Consider the following 23679-nt stretch of genomic DNA (forward strand, 5'->3'; position numbering starts at 1 on the left):
GGGCGGCTTTTAGGATATCTTTTGTCGAGTCTGTCTTGCGCCCATTCGGCGTTGCCTTGGACCGATGATGAGTCGTGCATCTCGATGTTGCACGTTACCAAAAATTTTCAAGTCCTTAATCAATGAGACTTCGGGAAATCAACACTTTCTAAGTCTTTGTCCAATACCCCATCGAGGTTTCAAATCGAAAAACAAGGAACAACGGAGAGAATGACGTGATACTTACGCCACTCAGGTTAAGAGTGCCAATCACTTACACCGCTCAGGCTCCGGCACAGTGCTGCTTACGCCATTTCGGTTACAGTATCACGCCATCTACACCGAGTTGTTCCGAGCTCAAACTTTGAAACTTCGAGAAGGGAGAAAGCCAAAAGCTTAGGCTGTTTTGGCATCTCTTAGTAACATTCGATTCAATCAAGGATACACCGTCGAAAAGAAAATCCGAGGATTCCATGGCAACTGTCCGAGTGTCGTGAAGCAGACTCCCTCTAGTTCTAGAGTCTAGGAGGACACCGACGACAATGACATGCGCATTGCATTCCTTCAAATTCTTCCAAAAGCTTACTGCAGGAACGCCACTGAGTTCTCATTTACTTTGCTGTCCAAAGCTCTAGGCCATTTCATCAAAGGAAAGAGCCAAACCTACTTGGGAGCGTCTGCCAGGGCTATTTCACCGTCACTTCCAAAGCCATATCACCCTCCTCACTCATCAATCCAAAATGGCAGCACAAACAGAGCTGGCTGAGCTGAAGAGAGCTGTACAAGAACTGAACCAGAAAATGGACAAACAAATGGCTATGGTCCAGGGACTGGTTGACCTTTTTACCTCTGTCATTTCAAAGACGGATCTGGGGCTAGTCAAACAACCCCTTCAGGCCTGCCAAACTCCTGCGGTTGGAACCAAGCTGTGCTCGAAAGACGTGTTCAAAGACCTGGCTGAGTTTCATGAAGCCAGAACTCACCCGAAGGAAGATGTTGGATCCCTGTTCAAAACCAACGCCGAAAGGGAGGATATGCACGACAAAGAAATCAATCCCAAAGGCAAAATAGTGTATCATGTTCCTCAATCTGGTCGTCGGAACCCACCAAGGACCTTCTCCCGCTTCTCCACACCTTTGTCCTCGGTTTATGAGAAGCTCCTCGAAGCTGGCTTCCTCAAGCCACTCCTTCCAACTCCTTCGCCTCGAACATTCCCGGCATCCTACAACCCAAACGCCTATTGTGCTTTCCATCAAATGCCTGGCCATCTCACCGATGCCTGCTTCCGCCTTCGACATGAAATTCAAAATCTCATTGACAATGGGACCATTCAAGCTCCACTCCCATCAAAGCCCAGCATCATATCCAACTTCATGCTCCAACACGGTTCAAACCCATGTGTTCACCAGATATCCATCAACTCTACTCAAATCAACTCAAGCTCCACTCAAATCAAACCTAGCTCCACCATGTTCAACCCAACCCTTTTCATTAGGGCAGAAAATCAAACCAAGCCAATTTTGTCTCTCCCATCCGAACCCGAGGTTAACCTGATGGCCATAGGTGCAATCGAGGTCCTTACCGCCGATACCTGGGTTGACAGTGATGGGCAGTCTATAAAGGAGGAACTCAAGAGGAAGCTTAATCAATCAAAGGAGAAAACAGACTGGCTTGGATCCTTCAATCATGAGAATTTGGGGCTGTTGTTCAAGGAGTTCTCTCAAGTGGGTTTGGACGAAGAAGCTAAAGAAGCCGAAGTGCTATTGCTTGAGCCTGTTGTCCTCTAGCTCCCACCTCTCTGTGAGGAAGTCAAGGGTAACTATAAAAGTTGCATTTTCAAATCGCGTCTCTTTTGCATTGACACTTTCGAGTCTGAGTCTGACACAATGTCTATCAAGTCGTCTAAGTCTAGCTCTGAGTCGGAGTTTGTGCCTCTTGGCCCTCCACGTCGTAGCTTTTACTCTCAATTTAAGTCTTTTTATTGTACTTGGCAGCCCCGAGGGTTCTTATGATATGCATTATCCTGCTTTTAAGTACTTTGCTGGCTTTTGAATAAATCGTGTCGACCCTGACGACGAAGGGATAGATTTCGATGGGATCATCCCCAAGGAAATGTGTTCCCTCGCCGAAAGGGAAGACGGAAGGCATGCTCAGCCTCTGAAAAGAAGAAGTAATTTCAAATAAACTTGAAAGATGGGGCAGACCTCCGGATGGTTCAAATTGGTTCAGCGCTATCCCCATAAGAGTATTGCGCCCGTTCAGACTTGTTCAAAGAATTCAACAATATCTTGGCATGGTCTCACAAAGACACGCTTGGCGTTGATTATGGGATAAAGAAGTATCAAATCCCCTGCCGCTGAATGCCAAGCCAGAAAGCAGAAGCTCAGAAGGCTCCAGGCCTCGTACCATGTTCAAAATAGTAACAGCAGTGTTCCATCAAGCGCACATTAAAAGGGTGCAAAAGTGGCCTGGAGCGAGGCATTTCCAATTGTAGCAGTCAGGACCCTTTCATTATCAAAGTCGTTCTATCTGGGGCTACAATCAAAGATCATCGACCTCGACGGCAACAAATTCAATACCTTGGTCAACTCAAGCGTTATTATCCCTGAGAGATGCTCGTTGGATCGAAAACCACAAGGGTGGGCGATTCCAAGCAAAAGTTAGAGCAGCCTGCTAGACCGAAAACCTATGAAGGCGGTCTAGGCAAAAATGAATTGGCAAAAGTCGAAAGCTCGCTAGACCGAAAACCTGAAAGGGCGGTACTAGGCAAAAGTTAGAGCATAAAAGGAGAGGTAAAACACACGAGTGAACCTTTGCCTGAACTACGTTCTGACCTGATTCCTTGAAAAGGGATACGTAGGCAATCTCACCTCGAGATTCGGTCACATTCTATCAAAAGTTCGATCCAGGTTTGACATTTTGTGTACACATCACAGTTTGGGAAGGTCGAGCACAAGTCAAGGTTGCAGTGAAGTGAATCAGAAAAGGGAAATCCATTGTCTTTCAACTTTATTGCAAAACTACTACTTCTAATACATAAGCTGAGCATAAAAACCTTAAAAACAGTTAAAGCATAAAAAACAAAACGAAATGCTTATGAGGCCTAACGGCTCACGGTTTATTCTAAGTTCAGCAACGTCTATTTTAAGCAGCTGCAGTAGCTTTGCAATCTCGCGCGTTAGTTTGAGGCTCACATGCACTCATACAAAAGTGATACACATTGATCTCAAGCCTGCGCTCGCTTCTTCAATTCCTGCATCAGACAGCAGTAGGCAGCCACCACGCCTAACAAATATTTTTGAACCCTCGGGGGCATATTTCAAATTCAAAGCACCTCAAATCTCGTTCAAGGGGCTTTTGCCAAGATTTGTCATGCTGTGCAGGTCATATGGTCCTAATGTGGCTGCACAGGGGTGTCGGTTTCAGTCCGGGCCTATATGAGTCATCATTTACGTCTTTTGTCCATCTGTGCGACACTTTTCTAGTTCTTCAATCTATTGTCATGTCGGGATGCTTTTCCTAATTTTACCGATTTGTACAGGTCAATGTACATTTATTGGACCTTATGCAAGTGTCAGTTTCACCTATCTAAGGGATACTGTGAATTTTTGGCACGTTAATGCCCAAAATTTCATTGTTTTCCATATGTCTAGGGGTCCGTGATGTATCCGGGGCTCTTCTCCCTTTTCGTTCGAGCTAGGCGAGTCTGTACATATATGTGTCTGTGTGTCGACTCAGCTCACTTGTCAATGCAAATTAGATATTAGCGATTGGTCTATGCATTCTTTCAAACTTTCTCAAAAGAGAGTCAAATAAATTGGAAAATGCAATTTGCATTGCTACCCTACCATCTGTGGTCCGCAAGCAGTGGAATCTTGTGAGCAGCGAAGGCATGTCGGCTCAGGGCCAAGCAAAGCTTATCTATGGGGCTCATCCGCCCAAGCATCAAAGGAAAAGGGCACGTCGACCCAATGCCACTCCTAAATGTCAACTGAGGCATGCTGGCCCGCTCAACGTCTATCTATCTAGAAGCACGTCTCAGAAGCAAAGGACAGTGAAGTAAAGAGGCTCAATGGTAGTCCTCAGTGGTAGAGCTCAGCCTCGTTCTCGTCGTTGTCGTCACTCTTGATCTCTTTGAAGTACCTGGGGCTCCTATCCCATCTGCCTCTTCTGAGGGGGCTTTCGCTAATGGACTCTTTCTCTCTCACTCTCTCTTAATCTCTCAGACTACTCTCTCTGAACCTCTGAAAACTCTTCGGTGCGAGCCACCCTTTCTATGGGCCTCTCTTTCAACTGCACACCTCTAGCCGCTGGTTATCTATTGCTCTCGTATCTTTGAGCTATGGCTAAGGTGGCAGTACCGCTTTGTGTAACTCTTGTTTATGTGGCCATCCTAGGCCATCAATCCTCTAGAGGCCGCCCTAGTCTGCCCTTGCATTTTCAATTTATGCATTCAATTCCGTACATATCATTGCATATTGTATATCAACTGTTGAAAACAGGGAAAATCTATCCAGTGTCAAAGCATGCCTGTCCAGTATCGAAAGCAGCAAGTAATCAGGATTTTGGGGGTTCCTACCTGGGATCTAGTCACTACTGGAACTGGAGCTGAAGCCGCTGCTCTAGGAAAGTGCAATTGTAAGGGGGGGTGCCACATGTTGTTCTCCTTGTCTATTTCTCCATGACAAATGTCAAGCATACAGCCTCACTGTCCCGCTCCACTAGCACCTAGAGCACACTTTGGCAATCAGAATACAATTCAAAGCAACAATGGCTTGTGCTACCTGTTCCAATCCATCAACGACGATTAACCATGTCGTCCTTCTCATCAAATCAACGACGATCAGCCATGTCGTCCTTCTCAATCAAATCAACGACGATCAGCCATGTCGTCCTTCTCAATCAAATAACCGACGATCAGCCATGTCATCATTCTCAATCAAATCAATGACGATCAGCCATGTCGTCCTTCTCAATCAAATCAACGACAATCAGTCATGTCGTCCTTTGAATCCTTTTCAAATCAAGCCATATCGTCCTTCTCAATCAAATCAACGACGATCAGCCATGTCGTCCTTCTCAATCAAATCAACGACGATCAGCCATGTCGTCCTTCTCAATCAAATCAACGACGATCAGCCATGTCGTCCTTCTCAATCAAATCAACGACGATCAGCCATGTCGTACTTCTCAATCAAATCAACGACGATCAGCCATGTCATCATTCTCAATCAAATCAACAACGATCAGAATATCGTCCTTTTTAATCTTTCAAATCAACGATGGTTCCCGAGTCGTCCTCAATGATGACCCACCGTCTCAAATCAACGATGGTTCCCGAGTCGTCCTCAACGATGACCCACCGTCTCAAATCAACGATGGTTCAACGAGTCGTCCTTCAGTGATGACCCACCATCTCAAATCAACGATGGTTCAACGAGTCGTCCTTCAGTGATGACCCACCGTCTTAAATCAACGACGGTTCAACGAGTCGTCCTTCAGTAATGACCCACCGTCTCAAATCAACGATGGTTCAACGAGTCGTCCTTCAGTGATGACCCACCGTCTCAAATCAACGATGGTTCAACGAGTCGTCCTTCAGTGATGACCCACCGTCTCAAATCAACGATGGTTCAACGAGTCGTCTTCACGACGACCCACCGTCTCAAATCAACGATGGTTCAACGAGTCGTCCTTCAGTGATGACCCACCGTCTCAAATCAACAATGGTTCAACGAGTCGTCTTCACGACGACCCACCGTCTCAAATCAACGATGGTTCAACGAGTTGTCCTTCAGTGATGACCCACCGTCTCAAATCAATGATGGTTCCCGAGTCGTCCTAAATGATGACCCACCGTCTCAAATCAAAGATGGTTCAACGAGTCGTCCCTTAACGATGACCCACCGTCTCAAATCAACGATGGTTCAACGAGTCATCCTCAACGATGACCCACCGTCTCAAATCAACGATGGTTCAACGAGTCGTCCTTCAGTGATGACCCACCGTCTCAAATCAACGATGGTTCAACGAGTCGTCCTTCAGTGATGACCCACCGTCTCAAATCAACGATGGTTCAATGAATCGTCCTTCAGTGATGACCCACCGTCTCAAATCAACGATGGTTTCCTGAGTCATCCTCAACGATGATACATCATCCATGTTCAACGATGGTCCGTCCATTCTGAATGACTACCTCTACTTCAGTCCAGCTTAGAGCACATTTTCCAGCAGTCCTATTGCTCTGTCTCGGATGGTCCTTGATAAGGAGATTGGCTCTGATTCCCAACAGATGGAATTTAACCACCCTGACGCGACCTACCCGTGATTGTTGGAACTATTCGTGCCAAGGATAGCTTGATCCCCTCAACGACGGTTTGCCCGTCCAACTTCAAATCCATGACGGTCCACCCGTCCAATTTCAAATCAACGACGATCTATTCGTCCAATTTCAAATCAACGACGGTCCACCCGTCCAACTTCAAATCAACGACGGTCCACCCGTCCAAGTCCCAATCAACGACGGTCCACCCGTCCAATTTCCAATCAACGACGGTCCACCCGTCCAAGTTCCAATCAAAAACGGTTTACCCGTCCAATTTCAAATCAACCACGGTTCGCCCGTCCATTATCAAATCAACGACGGTTCGCCCGTCCATTATCAAATCAACGACGGTTCGCCTGTCCAATTTCAAATCAACGACGGTTCGCCCGTCCACTTTCAAATCAACGACGGCTCGCCCGTCCAAATTTTCAAGCAACGACGGTTCCCCTGTCCAATTTCCAAGCAGCGACGACTCATCCTTTCTAATTCAACGACAGCCAGCCCTATCCGAGGTCAACGACAGCCTGTCCTGTCCAGTCCATTTGCAGCATCACTCTGTCCTGGTCTACAGTGATCCAACCATTAACACATCTTCCAACAGTCTTATTGCTCTGTCTCGGATGGTCCTTGATAAGGAGATTGGCTCTGATTCCCAACAGATGGAATTTAACCTCCCTGACGCGACCTACCTGTGCCTGTTGGAGTTCTTTGTATGCCGAATAAGGTTTGGTCCCCAACAACGTTCATCGTTCATTGTTCATCGTTCCGCGATTAAACCATTTCCCCAAGCAGAGGCCCGCCAAATCAACGACGATCCACTCGTCCAAGTTCAAATCAACGACGGTCCACCCGTCCAATTCCAGATCAACGACGGTCCACCCGTCCAATTCTAGATCAAGGACGGTCCACCCGTCCAATTTCAAATCAATGACGATCCACTTGTCCAAAATCAAAACAGCGACGATCCACTCGTCCAAAATCAAATCAACGGCGATCTATCCGTCCAAGCTTCAAATCAAACAGGTTCTTTAAAAATTTACGTATTCTGGATAGCCTTGAAAAGGGTGTCTAGAAAAACCTTTGACGTTACTTGTCTCCAGTCAATGGTTCATCAAGTGCCGTCAAAGGGGGGCTTCTGTAGACACCCCATTCTGGACTGTCCAGATAACGTTATTTGTCGATCTTTTGTTTTCCCCAATGATGATTTTAGTCGAAAACAGTTTAAGGACAAAGGTGTGGTTGAGCTTTGAGCGTCCCTAACCTCTCTCAAACCCCTTTCAAACCCTTCAAACCAGTGCCAAACAGCCCCAACAAAACCCAACTGGCATACGCCAGTGTCCTGGAGGCGTACGCCAGTTATCTGCCACGTGTCAGTCATCGACCAGTGGCCCAGCTTTTACAGGCGCACGCCAGTTAATAGTGGCGCACGCCAGTCAATTCCAGTCAAATCAACTTTATTCAGCCACTTGGGCGGGACTTTTGTGCCACCCTGACGTCGGCCACAGTAGCCCCTGATGATTATATCATCTAGGCGCGTTCCCTCTCTCTCCTACAACCCCCATCAAGGCAAGTCCCATGCATTTAATGCATGGGAGGCTCCCTTCCTCCTCCAACCAGCCAAACAAGGCCCTAGATCAAACTGATCTCAATCACTCCCCCTCTATATATACTCCCCTCTCACACTCTTGTAAAGGGTTACCAAGTTCACAAAGGGTTAGCACCATCAAGAAGCAAAAGCACTCCTCTCCTCTCTTCTTGCCCTTTTCTCTTCTTCTTCTTCCATTGAAAGAGAAAGGAAAGAAGCCCACATACATATACCTCCACTGATATCCAATCACCAGGCAACATCCATCTTCAACCTTTAGGCTCTAAACCACCTCAAAACTTCAACACCCAAAAGGTATACCACCTTTGTTTTCCTTTCTGTTTTAGGCCCCTGAGGGGAACCAGAAAGGTTCAGGCTAGTAAACAATACTAGTCCTGGCCTCAAACTGGTGAAATACGACAAACGTATGAGGTAGCAAATGGCGCACGCCAGTAACAATATGCCGTACGCCAGTCATGGTAGAACGAGCACTACTGGCGTGGGGATCATGGATCACCCTTTCTGTCATTTTATCTTCCTGTCAATCACCCTTGCATGCTAAATAACCAGTTTACTGCTTTCTGCATATTTAGAACTGTTTAGATGTAGTAGTTAATACTCACTTCTTAGCTGCTTAAAAGGCCTCTGGGATCCTTCTGGTCATGTTCCAGAGCCCAGATGATGCAAAAGCCAAGCACTGGATTAGGGTCAAACGTGCGTACGGCAGCCCATGACTGGCGTACGGCAGTTAAAACTAGGATCCAGTGGCTGGCCCTTGCATCTTAGTGTGATCTTGGCCTGCTGCATGTCCCCACCCTGTTCAGGGGGTTTTCTGTCTTTTTGCTTTTTTTTTTTTATGGCTTCAAGCCATTTCATCTGTCTGTAAATATATATATCCTGCTTGTTTAAACTGCATGGTTTGTCCTGGGTGTGCGCTGGTCCTTTTCCAGAGCCCAAAGGGTTGCAAACAAAGACTGTGAAACCAGATAAGTGGAGTACGCTAGTCTTGCTGTGGCGTGCGCAAGTCTAACCAACATGCAGTGGCTCGACCAATGCATGCTGGTAGAACTTGCTCATGCCCCTGCGGGGCAGCGTATTGCAATTTGTCCAGTTTGCTCAGTGCTTGTTCTCAATCTATATTTAGCATTGCAATCAAGTCATCCATAAACATTTTGCCACATAAATCACAACTTGTCATAGTTTTAACCCCCGTTAACTGTTCCCCCGCCCTAACTGGCTAAAAAATGATCAAATGAGAGAAAAATGCAAACGTTTTATAAAATGCCCGAGTAGAGACCGATCTCCGGATTGGGCGAGAGGGGGTGCCATAAAACCCTTCCCTTTTCGTAACCTGGCTCCCGAACCTCAGATATCGAAGGTGACGACGGACCGGTCTACGCCTCTTTCAAAATCAAACAAACGTGGCAAACGTTTTCGAGTTCGGTTCCTTGGGTGTTTTCACCGCTAAAACCCGGGTGGCGACTCTGAATCGAGGTGTTTCGCCGCGCTTTTCCAAACACAAAAAGGGCCGCACCCAATTTCGCAAGCAAAATTTCCGGGGTGGCGTGCCCACACCAGCAGGAAGAGGAGCTGATAGCTACCAATAGTGCTCCACTTACTGCTCTAGAATTTGTTACAGCTGATGCTATGGGGTGGGCCACATTAGGACCTAACGGTGGAATGTGTTTTCATCGAACTTGTCCTGTGTAATATGATACTTAGTCTTTATGACTCTGACTCTTTAGTTTCTAATCTAAATATTTCCGTTTGACCAAAAAAAAGAAATAGAGAGAGTGAGATTCGGATGCTCTAAGCCTTCCAGTTGGGCCAAGTCAGACCAAGAAGCCTAGTAGATTTGGTTAGGCTACAGCAAATTAAGCTCAATCTTAGCCCAGTACTCCTAGTAACTTCAGCTGCCGGCCATTTTTTCCTTCCTAGGCCCTCAATCCATAACTTCTACATCTTGCGACGAAGTGGCTCTGAGTTTGCCACTCGCCAACACACACCCCCATCAACCACACCCCTCTGACATAGTTGCGGGACCCACATACATGATTATGGGACCCACACATGATGGGGTTCACACATATGTAAGAGGGTTGTGGTTGGAGGTGTAGCTGATGGGTGTGTACCTATTATTTTCCTTTACTAATTTCCGCACATATGTCCACTGGACGTTAGGGATCAGACCAACGTAGTTCAATTGAGACAATGCAAATACAACGAATCCCGGAACACAAATTGTAAAATCATGCAACCAACTTGAAAAGATTGGGTGCCTGTAGTGTCAAGTGTCACAAAATTCATGAGACAAATGAGACGAGTCCTCGGGGGATTAAAATTGTGGCAAGCCCTCAGGGGACTAAAATTCGAGACGAGCCCTCGGGAGGCGAAAATTCGATACAAGCCCTCGGGAGGCAAAAATTTGAGACAAGCCTTCGGAGGCGAAAAATTTCAGACGAAAATTCGATACGAGCCCTCGGGAGGCGAAAAATTTGAGACGAGGCCTCGGGAGGTGAAAATTTGAGACAAGCCCTCGAAAGGCAAAATTTTGAGACGAGCCCTCGGAAGGCGAAATTTTGAGACAAGCCCTCGGGAGGCAAAAATTTGAGACGAGCCCTCAAAAGGCGAAATTTTGAGACGAGCCCTTGGGAGGCGAAAAATTTTGGTAAAATCCTGGGGTTATTATGATGAGCCCTGGAGAGCGAATATAGTGAATATGGCGATTCCTTGGGGGACGAAAAATTCTACGAGTCTCGGAGAACCCTTTAATCCAAGCACAACATTCTAAATAGACTTTTCTACAAAACGGCGGTAATATTTGATTCCCAAGGGGATTTTGGTGGCTGGGTTAAACAATTTTCGAGAACAATAATTTAATCCTCTAGAGCTAGAATGCCATGCGGTTTATAGGGGTACCGCGTGATATTTCAATTATCCATACAACTCTTCGATTTACGAGAACAATCGACTGATTTAAGGGTGCCCATTAATGCAGGCGTGCCCTTTCGTCGACTGGAGCCTCTTTATAAGGATGGTGGTGCCTCATTCTATGCACCACCATCAAAAGTTTTACAATTCTCTCCACATTCTTCTTTCTTTTCAAAGAACGCGTTGAATCCAACTTCCGAAAGCAGTCTAATGGCGGATTCCGGTCTTAATGCACGCTTCATTGCCCTCGAGGCTGCAATGGCCTCGTACCGGGAAGAGATCGAGCAACTCAATGTGCAAATTGCGATGTTGATTTCCACCATCTGCACCCTTCGTCGTGCAGTCTCCAACCTTCAAGACTTTGCCTTCGACCAATCGGATGACAAGCACGATCCGGAGTACGCACCGGAGCGCAAGTCCGATGATACAGCGGAAGACTCCGAGGGGAATCCGAATGGTTCTGACGACCGTTCGGATGGAGCAAACGATGCGTCCTGTGTGGGCAACGATTGAGAAGGAGGACGAAGAAGAAAAAGCATGGGGTAGTAGGATTTTCCTTCTCTTCTTCTTTTTGTGTTTTTTTTTTTGAATGTAATGAAAAATCCTGGGGGTAACCCCCGGGTTTTATGAATGAAAAGTTCCCTTTTCTCTTCTTACTGCTTGTTATCTTTCTTTTGTCCTCGAACAAACTTAAGCAAACCCAAATAACAGAGTTTCGAACGTCCAAAAACTATCCAGGACTCGAACTGTCAAAATAACCCATACTGCCACGCGTAGCTTGTAGAGGGTTGCGCGGGGTAACAAAGCAAAGAATTCTGCATGCTTGATCATTATGCCGCGCGCTTCAGCCAAAATGCCATGCGGCATATAAGCTATGAACCCGATCTGGGTTTTATTCTAGACGGACCGGTTCACGAGGGAGGTATATATAGGTGAGGCGTACACAGTACGCCCCACCGTTCAAATTTCCCTCTCTCTATCTCTCTGCTCTCTCTCTCTCTCTCCCGATCACTCACTCTCTTTCTCTCTCTTTCTCTCGATCGCACTCACTCTCTCTCCTGATCACTCTCTCCCTCTCACATTGATCATGGAAGTACCCGTTGGTGACCATCCATCGAGGTTCGAGATTACACCTCCTCCGATCGCTCCAGAGGGTGGTACAACGATCGGGGGTGCTCCGGAGACCGTGGGGGTCTCGATTCAGACAACATTGGCCGAGGATGCCACGGCCTCGGTCACCGTGGTGGCTGGCGACGGTGGTGGCAGTGATGACAGTAGGGTGTTGGCCAGCTATGGCCAGAGCACGGAGAGTCCGAGTGCAATGGCGCGAGGGAATAAAGAGAAGGCTACTAGCCAATCAGAGGGTGCAAATCGGTTTGGAGGAGAGGGGCGCAGAGGCCGAGGGTGGTGGCGGTTTGGACAAGGTTGAGGAGAAGGTTGAGGCCTCTCCCGTGAGGGTGCCTTAGGCCGACTTGGGGAAGGCCCCCGTTGTCGAGGAGGAGCCAGCCGGGGAACGGGAGACACCGGCCATGTTCGTAGGTAGTGGAGCGGGTGCAGGGTTGTCGCGGCACATTGTTGCAGGGGACTTTTTAGAGACAGTGTCCCTCGCGGACCTGGTAGAGATTTTGCAGGGGGTACCTGGGCTGGCTTAGGCTTTTGCTTGAGACTGGGGCTAGCAGGGAGCCACAGGTTGAGGAGGAGACTGAGGGCAAGGCAGTCCCTCACAGGAGCACCGTAGATGAGGCGATCGAGGCCTTACAGGGGCAAGGAGCTTACGACAAGGCACTCTACGTGCCCTTCTAGCACGTAGTGGTGCCTTCTCTTTTGGACGCTTACAGGCCGGAGAGGCCTATGTACGGCGAGCCTCTAGTTTTGAGGGACCCTCAGCAGCACCTTTCTCTACAGCGAGCCAAGGTATACTTTAAATATTTGCATTTCAAATTTCAATGCATCGTACTTTCATTTCCTTGCTTTGAATATTGTATTTGTCTTGCATGCTATGCCTATTTGCTGACCATGGCCATTTTATTGTAATAGGCGATCCTAATCTCGTGCTACGGTGGTGCGGCAGATGTGCTGAAGTTTTGGGAGAGGCTCCTCGAGGCGGTGAGGGAGATAGTAAGGGAGGCTGGTTTTGGAGAGTTCGTTGGGGTGTTGACACGGGCAAGCAACAATCGCCAGGTAGTGAGAGCACTCGCCAAAAGGTGGTGGGACACGACAAACTCGTTCCACTTCTCTTTTGGTGAGATGATGGTGACGCCATTAAGCTTTATGGCGATCACAGGTCTGAGGGTTGGAGGTGACCCTATCCCTTTTGACACCATGACGGGGAGGAGTGCGGAGTTCCAGAGGTGGATGCTGGGGTATGTACTGAGGGAGGAGACGGATGATGCCCAGTACACATAGCTTTTGGGGTTTCGGATGGAGAAGCTCCTGACGGACAAGGCACAGGAGGAGCAGATGGCGAGGTGCTTTTTGCTATACATGCTCGGTGCGTCCCTGTTTCCCAACAGGCGCAACCGAGTACGCATTTCGCTCTTGCCAGCCTTGAGGGACGTTGGGGAGATTGCCCGTTTTGACTGGGGAGGTGCAGCACTGGGGACGTGCTATGCCTTCATGGGATCTCTCTCCCGATGGGCAGGAGTGAGCCTCGGTGGGTATTGGAGAGTCTGGGAGGTATATCTCAATCCCTTTCCTTTGAATAGTCAGCTTTCCATTATATATTTCTGTCTTTTACTGACTTTCGATGCCTTGACTTGTAGCTTTGGACGTACGAGGTACTAGGCATGTACCCTCCCGAGACCACGTGCCCGGATGACACAATACTCCCTCGAGCCTTACGCTGGTCAAAGGAGTATAGAGGGGTGAAGAAGGGAAAGGGCAATCTAAATGCCTTCCGTCTCTTTCTGAACGAGTTGCGTCTTGACCAGGTACGAACACACCTTTACATCCATACCTTAGCTTTCATACCCATTTCAATTCGTAAAGTATGCCGATGTTGCTCATTTTTTTATGGCAGGTCTACTGGCGGATCTGGGATCGCTTCGAGGTCCCTTACGTCGCGCGGAGCAGGGAGGTGATGAGGGGGAGAGTGCTTCTCGAGTCCCCTTACGACTGGCAGTGGTACTTGGGTGACCTGGTATCACGTCAGTCGCTGAGGCTGGATGCTTTTCGAGTCCCTGGGCCACTCCTTCCTTTAGTGCAGAGGACGAGTCAGTACACTCGGGGAGAGTTTGAGTGGTTCACGAGACTAGACCCTAAGCTAGAGCCGTTCTTTCAGGCGGGCGCTGGTTGTACTGCTGACTACACTGAGTACAGGCTCGGTACCTAATGCAGAGCCTTGGGATACGTGCCACTTGGGAGGCGACGCAGCCAGCGCGAGGCACCAGAGGTGGTAAGGGTGGTAGAAGTCGTGGAAGAAGGGGAAAAGGTAGTGTGGGCAGCATGCCCTTGAAATTTTTCGGATTTCCAAACGCGAGGATCAGATATCGAGGGAGCGCGAGCAGAAGCGGCACACGCTCGCAGAAATACAGAGTCGCCCCTCGGGTTTTGAAGGTCCGACACCCAAGGAACCGTACTTCAAAGCACCTGCCGCGCTAATTTGATTTGAAAAAGTTAAGGAACCAGTCCGCCCTAACCATATCTGGGTTCGGGAGCCAGGTTACGAGAGGGGAAGGGTTTTATGGCACCCCTCTCACCCAATCCGGAGATCAGTCTCTACTTAGGCATTTGCGCAAACATTTGCGATTCCGTTTTGATTAATCAATTCTTTAGCCAATTAAGGGCGGGCAACATTTTAAGGGGATTAAAACTGTAACATGTTTGCAAGATGTGATATGAGAGATAGCATTGATGGATGATATGTTAGAAAATAAATGAGATAAAATCCAACACTGTGACTGGATATCAAAACAATGCCTTTGTATGGGAGACAAAATTCAACCTGATGTTAGGATATACAATCGCGCGATTGTATGGGTTTGTATGATTTTGACACAAACAGTGACCAACTTGCATGCATGGATCTACGTGCATGCAAGCCCACCATCGCGCGACAAACCCATACAATCGCGCGATTGTATATCCTAACATGAAGTTGAATTTTGTCTCCTTCTGGGCTCTAGAAGGACCAGTGCACACCCAGGATCAAACCAAGCTGTTTATATGTACTGAAAGTAAATAATTATTACAAACAGGAAATAAGATACAACCCCTAAACAGTGGGGGTATTAAAACAAAGGTCGTGGACCAAGTTGCCCATGCAAAGGCAATTTCTAGAAATAGGCTAACCGTCGCGCGATGCAGTGAGATCACCGCGCAAGGGTTTTCGACTTCCAGGAATTGCTTTTGCATGCTTGGGCTCTGAGACATCTTCAAAAGTAACCTAGGGGCATTCCAGCGTAACTGAATGAGCAATCTAAGCTAAGCTACGGATTTTTAGCATGCAAAATAGTGAGTCTGGTTTTATCATACATCACAGTGATCTATAATATGGCAAAATTGAAAACAACTAGCATCCCCTTCCCCACGGGGAGCATCGCGCGCTGACTGGGACAGTCGCGTGTGGGAATGGCTCCATCGCGCGTAGGTGTACCAGTTACACGGTTTTTGAAACCTTGCCAGCTTTAGGGCCAAAGCATGGTATTGATTACCAGCTTTGACCCTGCCAGCCCCCCTCAAGGATCAGAACAGGAAAGCAGTAGGTATGTTATACCTTTGCTTGACTTTGAAAGAGTGCTTGAGCTTTGAGTTGAGTTGAGGTTGGATGCTTTTGAGTGGTAGAAACAAGGTGGCTTGTTCCTTGGTGTTAGGGTTAGAATTTTGTAACCTTTTTCCTTAACCTTTCTAACCCAATATGTATGGATTTTTTGAACCCTTTAAAAGATGAACCATGGGGGGTATTTATAGGGCAAGACCCTTCTATTAATGGAAACCCTCCATTAATAGAAACTATTTTCATTAATGGAAATCTTCTATTAATGGAAAGTATTCCATAAATGGAAACTATTCCATTAATGGAAATCTTCCATAAATGGAAACCTTCTAGAAACCTTCCAGAAGTGGAACGTACAAGGTCGGCTGCAACTTTAACTAGTGCGCGCGGATCGCAAACTGGCGCGCGCAAGCAAAACCAACACGTGCCAGTAGGGTTTTTGGTTTTTTGAAGTGGCTTAGGATTGGTTAGGTTTAAGGGTTTTGCAAACACTCAAAGCTCAAACACTCGACATTCCCGGGTGTTCTTGATCCATTTCATCATCGGGGAATCAAAAACCGAAAGTAAACTAATCTGGAAGCCCAGATTGGGTTGTCTACAGTAGCCCCTCCTTGACGGCACTTGAATTACCATCGAATTGGTACAAGTAACGTCAAAGAATTCTAGACACCCCTAAAGGCAATCCAGAACAAAGCATACTAGCAAAGTAGACTTGTAAACTTAAGGAACCTGATTGGGTAAATGGACGGGCAGTCCATTGCCGGGGATGGAAGTAGAAGTGGACTAGTGAATCGCCGCTTGTTGATCGAATTTGAACAGGACAGACTGTCGTTGCAGATTTAGACAGGACAGGCCATCATTGCTGGGGATCAAGCTATCCTCGGCACAAAGCATTCCAACAAACATGGGTAGGTCGTGTCAGGCAGGTTGAATTCCATCTATTGGGAATCAAAGCCAATCTCCTTATCAAAGACCATCCGAGGCAGAGCAATAAGGTTGCTGGAAGATGCATGTGAAGTTAGACTGATGTAGAGGTAATTGTTCAGGGCAGGGCGAGGCGGACTCTCCTAGGGAATAATTAGTTGCGGATGGGTGGACCATCGAACCATATTCTGATTGTTGTTGATAATATGGCTAAACATTGCTGAATGACTAAGGCATCGCTGAATGGACTGAGACAGACGACGTGGTTGATTGTTATCCCTGAATGGACTGAGACAGGCAATGTGACCGATTGTCGTTGATGATATGGCTGACCATCGGGAATAACTGAGTCGGACGATATGGCTAACCGTCGTTGATGATACGGCTGACCATTGTTGAATGATTGAAATGGACGATATGGTTGGCCGTCATTGATGATACGGCTTACCATCGTTGAATGATTGAAACGGACGATATGGCTGACTATCGTTGAATGACTGAAACAAACGATATGGCTGACCGTCGTTGATGATACGGCTGACCATCATTGAATGATTGAAATGGATGACAAGGCTAACCGTCGTTGATGATATGGCTGACCATCGCTGAATGGAGATGGACGATATGGCTGATCATCGTTGATGATATTGTGGATCACTATACAAAATGATAGAGCCATAGAAAATTGGACAGGACAGGATGTCGTTGATTTGAACAGGCGGATCACTATACAAAGTGATCGAGCAATTGGAAATTGGACAGGACCGGTTGTCCTTGATTTGAAGAGGCACATCACTATACAAAGTGATCGAGCCATTGGAAAGTGGACAGGACCGGCTGTCATCGATTTGAAGAGGCAGATCACTATACAAAGTGATCGAGCCATTGGAAAGTGGACAGGACCGGCTATCGTTGATTGAAATTGGACGGATAGATCGTCGTTGATTGAAATTGGGTGGATAGATCGTTGTTAATTTGAATTGGACGGATGGATCGTCGTTGATTGTGATCGGACGGATAGATCGTCGTTGATTGAAAAATGGACGGATAGATCGTCGTTGATGATATGGCTCACCATCGTTGATGTAGACAGACGATATGGTTGACCGTCGTTGAAGTGGACAAGACCGGCTATCGTTGATTTGTTCTGCAAAAGATTTTATCGCATTCTGCTATGAGAACAATGCCGCAAGAGATTTTCAATCGCATCCATCGGCAAACAAATCATGGATTAAGGAGATTTCCATTGCCTCTACTAAACAAACAGAACAACACCGCAGGAGATTGCATCGCATCCATTGGGGAACAAATCGAGAGTTAGGGAGATTTCCATTGCCTCCGCTAACCTATGAGAACAAAACTGCAAGAGATTGCATCGCACCCTTCGGTTTTTAGAGAGATTGTACCTGCTTTCAACATATGACATACACAATATGCAAAGATGTATACTAACAAAATGTACAAATTGAAAATGCAGACCCTAGCTAAGGGCGGCTCCTAGGAGGACAACGATGCTTAAGGACTATTACTGAGCCCTAGTACTTTACTGCCTTTGCTTTTGAGATGCGCACCCAGACAAAGAAACATTGAGTGGGCCAACATGCTCAATTGCTATAGTAACGACATTGGGACTGCGCGCCCTTTCTTTGATGCTTAGGCAGACGTGCCGCAGAGATATGCTTTGCTTAGCCTTGGGCCGACATACTCTTGCCCTTAATGAGCTTCCACAGTTTGTGGGTAACAGATACTAGGGTAGCAATGTAAAAATTGCATTTTTCCAGTTTATTGACATATAAACAATGCGCTAATATCTAATTTGCATTGACAAGCAAACTGAGTTGACACAGACACACATATATGTACAGACTCGCCTAGCTCGAACAAAAAGGGAGAAAGAGCCTCAGGATTCAACACAGACCCTTAGACACATGGCAAATAATGAAATGTTGGGCATTTAAAGCGCCAAAACTCACAATAGCCCTTCAAACAGGTGAAATTGACGCTTATGTAAGGTCAATTAGAGGTACATCGACCTGTATGAACCTCTATTTGAAAAACTGGAAAAATGCTACAAAGACAGACATAAGATGCAAATAAAGACACATATAGGCCTGGACTAAAACCGACATCCCCGTGGAGTCACATTAGGTCTGCACGGTATGAAAAAAAAATTGGCAAAAACCCCTTGAAGAGAACTCGAAAGCAGTAGCTGACTGCTATTGTTTGCTGCTGGAATTGAAGCAGCGCGCGCAGGTTTGAGACCAATGCACATCAAATTGAACTAGCGCGCGTGAGTATCGAACTAGCGCGCATGACTGCAAAGCTGCTGCAGCTGCTTAAACTAGACTTCGCTAAACTTAGAATAAACTGTGAGCCGTTAGGCATCGCCAGCATTTCATTCTGTTTTCTATGCTTAAAATCTTTTAAGGCTTTTGCTCAGCTTTGAAATTGAAGTAGTAGTTTGAAACAAGATTGAAAGATGAAAGGTTTTCCCCCTTCTGCACAGATGTAGCTTGTCTTCTTCTCGACAACGGCGATGTACCAAAGTCTTGGATCGAATTGATAGATTGTGACCGAGTCTCAAAGAGTGACTGCCTACGTATCCCATTTGGGAATCAGGTCAAAACGTAGTTCAGGCCAAGGTTCACTCGAGTATTTACCTCTCCTTTTACGCTCTAACTTTTGCCTAGAACCGCCCATTCGGGTTTTCGGTCCAGCGAGCTTTTGAATATTGCCTATTCATTTTTGCCTAGACCGCCTTCATATGTTTTCGGTCTAGCAGGCTGCTCTAACTTTTGCTTGGAACTGTCCACCCTTGGGGTTTTCAGTCCAACAAGCTTCTCTCAGGGAAAAGGCTTTTGAATTTGATCTAGGCTGACCAAGGTACTGAATTTATTATTGTCGAGATTGATGACCTTCTGCCACAGCCCCAGATAAAATAGCTTTGATAGCACAGGGTCCAGAGTGCTTTAGTTAACATGCCTCGCTCTAGGCCAATTTAAACTTTCTAACTTGTGCTTGGCGGACCGCTGTTCTTGCAAACTTGAACATGGTATGTGGCGCTGGACCTTCTGAGCTTTGCTTTACATGGTTTGACACCCAGTAACAAAGGGATTAAATACTTTTTTATCTCAGGATCAACACCAGGTGTGTCTTTGCAAGACCCTACCAATATGTCGATGAACTCTTCGAGCCTGCTTGGCACAATGCTCCTCTGGGAACAGCGTTGAACCAATTTGAACCATTCGGTGGTCTACCTCATCTTTCAAGTTTATTTAAAAACCACTATTTCAATTAATAGGCTGAGCATGCCTTTCGTCTTCCCTTTCGACGAGGGAACACATTTCCTTGAGGACGATCCCATCAAAATCTATCCCTTCGTTGTCAGGGTCGACACAATTTATTCAAAAAGCCAGCAAAGTACTTAGAAGCAAGATAATGCATATCATAAGAAAGCCCCTCAGGGTTGCCAAGTACTACAAAAGACTCGAATAAAAGCTACAACATGGAGGGCCAAGAGGCACAACCTCCAACTCAAAGCTAGACTTAGAAAACTTGACAGACACCGTGTCAGACTCATACTCAAAAGTGTCAATGCAAAATAGACGCGACTTTGAAAATGCAATTTTAAAAGCTATCTTTAGTTTCCTCACAGAGAGGTGGGATCCAACAGGTGTCAAGCCCAAGCAACAGCACTTCGGCTTCCTCAGCTTTTTCGACCAAACCTACTTGGTGCTCCCATGAACAATGGATCTCAGCCCGTCAGTCCGCTCCTTTGTAAGCTCCTCATTACTGTCAATCCAGGTGTCGGCAGTGAAGACCTCAATTGCCCAACCTACAGCCATCATGTTAATCTCTGGTTCAAACGGGATGGATATGATTGGGTTGGGTTGGCTTTCTGGGATGATATAGTGGCTAGGGTTGAATATGGTGGAGCTTGAGTTGATTTGAGTGGAGATGATAGATATCTGACCAACCAGAGGGTTAGAGTTGTGTTGAGGCAAGGAGTTGGAAATGACGTTGGGCTTTGATGGAACTTCAACCGTGCCATTGTTAATGAGATCTTGAATCTCATGTCGAAGATGATAGCACGCATCAGTAGGATGGCTAGGCGTTTGGTGGAAGGCACAGAAGAGGTGAGGCTTGTAACCAGCAGGTAGGATTTTTGGCAGGGAGGTTGGGGTCAAAGGCTTGAGATGCCCAGATTTGATGAGCTTTTCCATCACTGTGGACAGAGGTGCCTCAAAGACAGAGAAATTCTGAGGTTGGGTTCGGGTCTGGTAGCTTTGGGTGTTTTGAACCTGATTGATGTTGGCGGCATGGTTGAGGGAAGCAACATCGTTGTCCCCGTCTGTAGTCACATTGGCGTAGTTGCTACCGCCAAACAGTGCGCTACTGTTTCCAGAGTAAGCCTTCAGCTTAGCTTTTTGTGAAGAGGACTCTCCCCTAGGCAGAATTCCACTCTGCAATGCATCCTCAATGGCTAGACCAGACTCGAAGAAAGTCTCAAAGTTGGCAGACGCTTGAACCAGCACAAGGTGCTTGGCATAGTCGGGCTGAAGATTGCACAAGATGATGCGGAGTTGATCCCTCTCACTCAGGTGATCGGTCATTAATGTGGCTTTGGCTTTCCACCTCTTTACAAAATCCACAAAGGACTCCTTTGCTTCCATTTTGGTGGACTCCAACTCACGAGTAGTCATCTTGAGCTGCGAGTTGTAGTTGTATTGCGAGATAAAGGCAGCCCCAATGTCTTCCCAAGTCCGTCTTTTGGAGATGTCGAGCGACAAAAACCAATGGAAAGCAGGCCCAGAGAGGTTTTGGGGGAAAAGCTGAGACATGGCCTCATTTTCCACTCCTAGCAGCTTCATTGCTGCATGGTAGCCAAAGAGATGAGTCTTGGGATCACCACTCCCATCGAACTTAACCAAGTCAGGCATCTTGAATTTGTCGGGAAGCCTAGCATTAGGGTATAGGCAGAGACGATCCAGGTCAATTCCTCCTGCACTGATCTTCTCAAATTTTGAGACAGCTTCTTCTAGCTTAGCCATCTTGGCCATAAGAGCGGCCATGTCAGGGTTTTGAGCAGGCCTAACAGCAGCAAGGTTTGGGTTTAGAGCAGGCGCACGAGCCTCTCTAGGAATGGGCTTAACAATGAGACGCCCTGCATGATTTGGATCCTCAACAAAGACAGGTTCTGCATGAACATCCTCATCGTCCTCGCCTTCCTCTTCTGGTGCTGGTGGAAGACGAGTGTTGATAAGGTCATTCAAACGAGTGATGTTTGCATCTGTCTAAGTAGCCCTTTGCTGCATATCAGTGATGCTATTCTAGAGGTTCATGAACATGGCTTCCAGAGTGAGCGGTTGCGGCTGATCTGCCATGACGGATTTTTCAGAGGAGCTTGATGAAGAAGCTGAAGATGGGGAAGCCGGCAGCGTGGCTTATTGCAAAATCGATGGCAAACCTGACTATAGGGTGGCCAACAGTGAACCTGGAGAAGCCTCCGTTGCAACTGACAGGGAATCTAGCCTGACAAGTCTTTGAACTGGATTCTGAAGACGTTCCCAAGTAGGTTTGGCTCTTCCTTTCGGTACTCTCTTGTTCGGTGCAATGGTTCCAAAGTAGACAGTAAAGTAATTGAAAGCTCAGTGACGTTCCTGTAGCAGCAGTTAATTGCAAAAAGAATGCAATGCACACATCATCATCGGTGTCCTCTTAGACTCTACAACTACAGACGAGTCTGTCTCATGATGTTCGAACGCTACCAAAATACTCAGAATTCTTTTCGAGGGTGTATCCTTGTTTGAATCGACTAATACAAAGAGATGTCAAAATAGTCTAAGCCTTTGACTATTTCGTTCTCGAAGTTTCAACTTTGGAATCAGAACAACTCGGTGTAGATGACGTGATACCTTAACCGGGGTGGCGTAGGCAACACAGCGCCATAGCCTAAACGGAGTACATGTTGCGCACGATAACCAAGGTGGTATAAACATCACGGCATTCTCTCCGTTGTTCCTCATTTTCTGTTTGAAACCTCGATCGGGCATTTAGACAAGGACTTAGAAAGTCTTGATTTCCCATAGTCTTGTTGATCTAAGGACTTTGAAAATTGATAACATGCACCATCAAGATGCATGACTCTTCATCGGGGCATGGCAGCTGTAGGTGGACAAATTCAAGTAGTGCTTTGATCAGCACTAGATTGTAACGGCTTCTCGTGCCTCTTGACCGGAACCCTAGTTCGTCAACGAAACCCTTGACCTGCAAAACAGACAAGGAGTGAGTGCACCTTTGCCTCTCGTGGCAAAGGCCCTCCGATGCCTTTGTTAGTATTTCGTACTAAAGGAACCCTAATTATCAGTAAGTAAATATCGAATAATGCAATGTATTGCGTACCTTTTTCCTCAAGGTTTACCTCGTATTTATAGATTCACAGATGCTTGCTGCCCAAGCATCCCTATCGCCCTAGGATTCCTATCTCGTAAAGGAAACCTAGGATATCAAGGATTCTTGTTTCCTTTATCAGTTTGCTACCTTAGTCCTTTTAGGACTCTTTTCCATAGATAGCCAAACATCCCATTCCCGTTGGGTATCTTTTACAGATCCTATATTCTCGGGATATCACTTTAAACGGAATACCACTTTAAACGGAATACCACTGTTTTTGGACTCTTCCAAAGTGTTCCCTCTACTTCAACATCTGATAGGACTTCTCTCCTTGTTCGGCCACATCATAGCCGAGCAGACAGCCTGGACCAGTCACTTCTCATGTAACTGGTCCTGTATCAATTATTTGGACCATTCCTTTCTTTAGGAGTTCCCCTCCTGTTCGGCTTTCTCGTCGCCGAACAGACTACTTGGACCAATGACTTCTCATGTCACTACACTGAGAATCGTACAACCTCTCTGGACCATTGACTTCTCATGTCACTGGTCCATAGTGCGTTGACCTTTTCTTCGAACCGTGTTCGAGCTCTTCTTGGGCCTGTTCGGGAATACCTCCCTACAATTGCTCCCCAGCCTTACTCGTTATTTTTTACTTAGATGACGAGTAAAGCTCTTTTACCGAGCAAATTGATTCTGCTCCTGCACCTTATTTCATATTTTGGTGCAATCTTTCATCATTTTGCCAAGGCAAAAAAACATCTTTTCGTTTGGTCGGGACAGGCTTTTAGTCCTAATCTTTGCACGTGTCGATCATTGTATTGCTTACAT

At 46.6% G+C, this 23679-nt stretch overlaps 1 protein-coding gene across 1 annotated transcript; it reads left to right on the forward strand.

Moving 5' to 3' along the window:
• The first annotated feature begins 13241 nt into the window (after positions 1 to 13241).
• Positions 13242 to 14151, forward strand: LOC131306893 (protein MAIN-LIKE 1-like). The gene is made up of 3 exons (XM_058333322.1): positions 13242 to 13496; positions 13583 to 13750; positions 13840 to 14151. The coding sequence occupies exons 1-3, from the start codon at positions 13242 to 13244 to the stop codon at positions 14149 to 14151; spliced, it is 735 nt and encodes a 244-aa protein (XP_058189305.1).
• Positions 14152 to 23679: the final 9528 nt, after the last annotated feature.

Source organism: Rhododendron vialii, chromosome 11a (genome assembly GCF_030253575.1).
Source record: "Rhododendron vialii isolate Sample 1 chromosome 11a, ASM3025357v1".
Classification (NCBI taxonomy): Eukaryota; Viridiplantae; Streptophyta; class Magnoliopsida; order Ericales; family Ericaceae; genus Rhododendron; species Rhododendron vialii.

Coding starts and splice junctions, on each gene's coding strand:
- LOC131306893 (XM_058333322.1), top strand. CDS start 13,242: ATGGAGAAGCTCCTGACGGACAAGGCACAGGAGGAGCAGATGGCGAGG. Junction 13,497..13,582: donor GGTATTGGAGAGTCTGGGAG/GTATATCTCAAT, acceptor CTTGACTTGTAG/CTTTGGACGTACGAGGTACT. Junction 13,751..13,839: donor ACGAGTTGCGTCTTGACCAG/GTACGAACACAC, acceptor TTTTTATGGCAG/GTCTACTGGCGGATCTGGGA.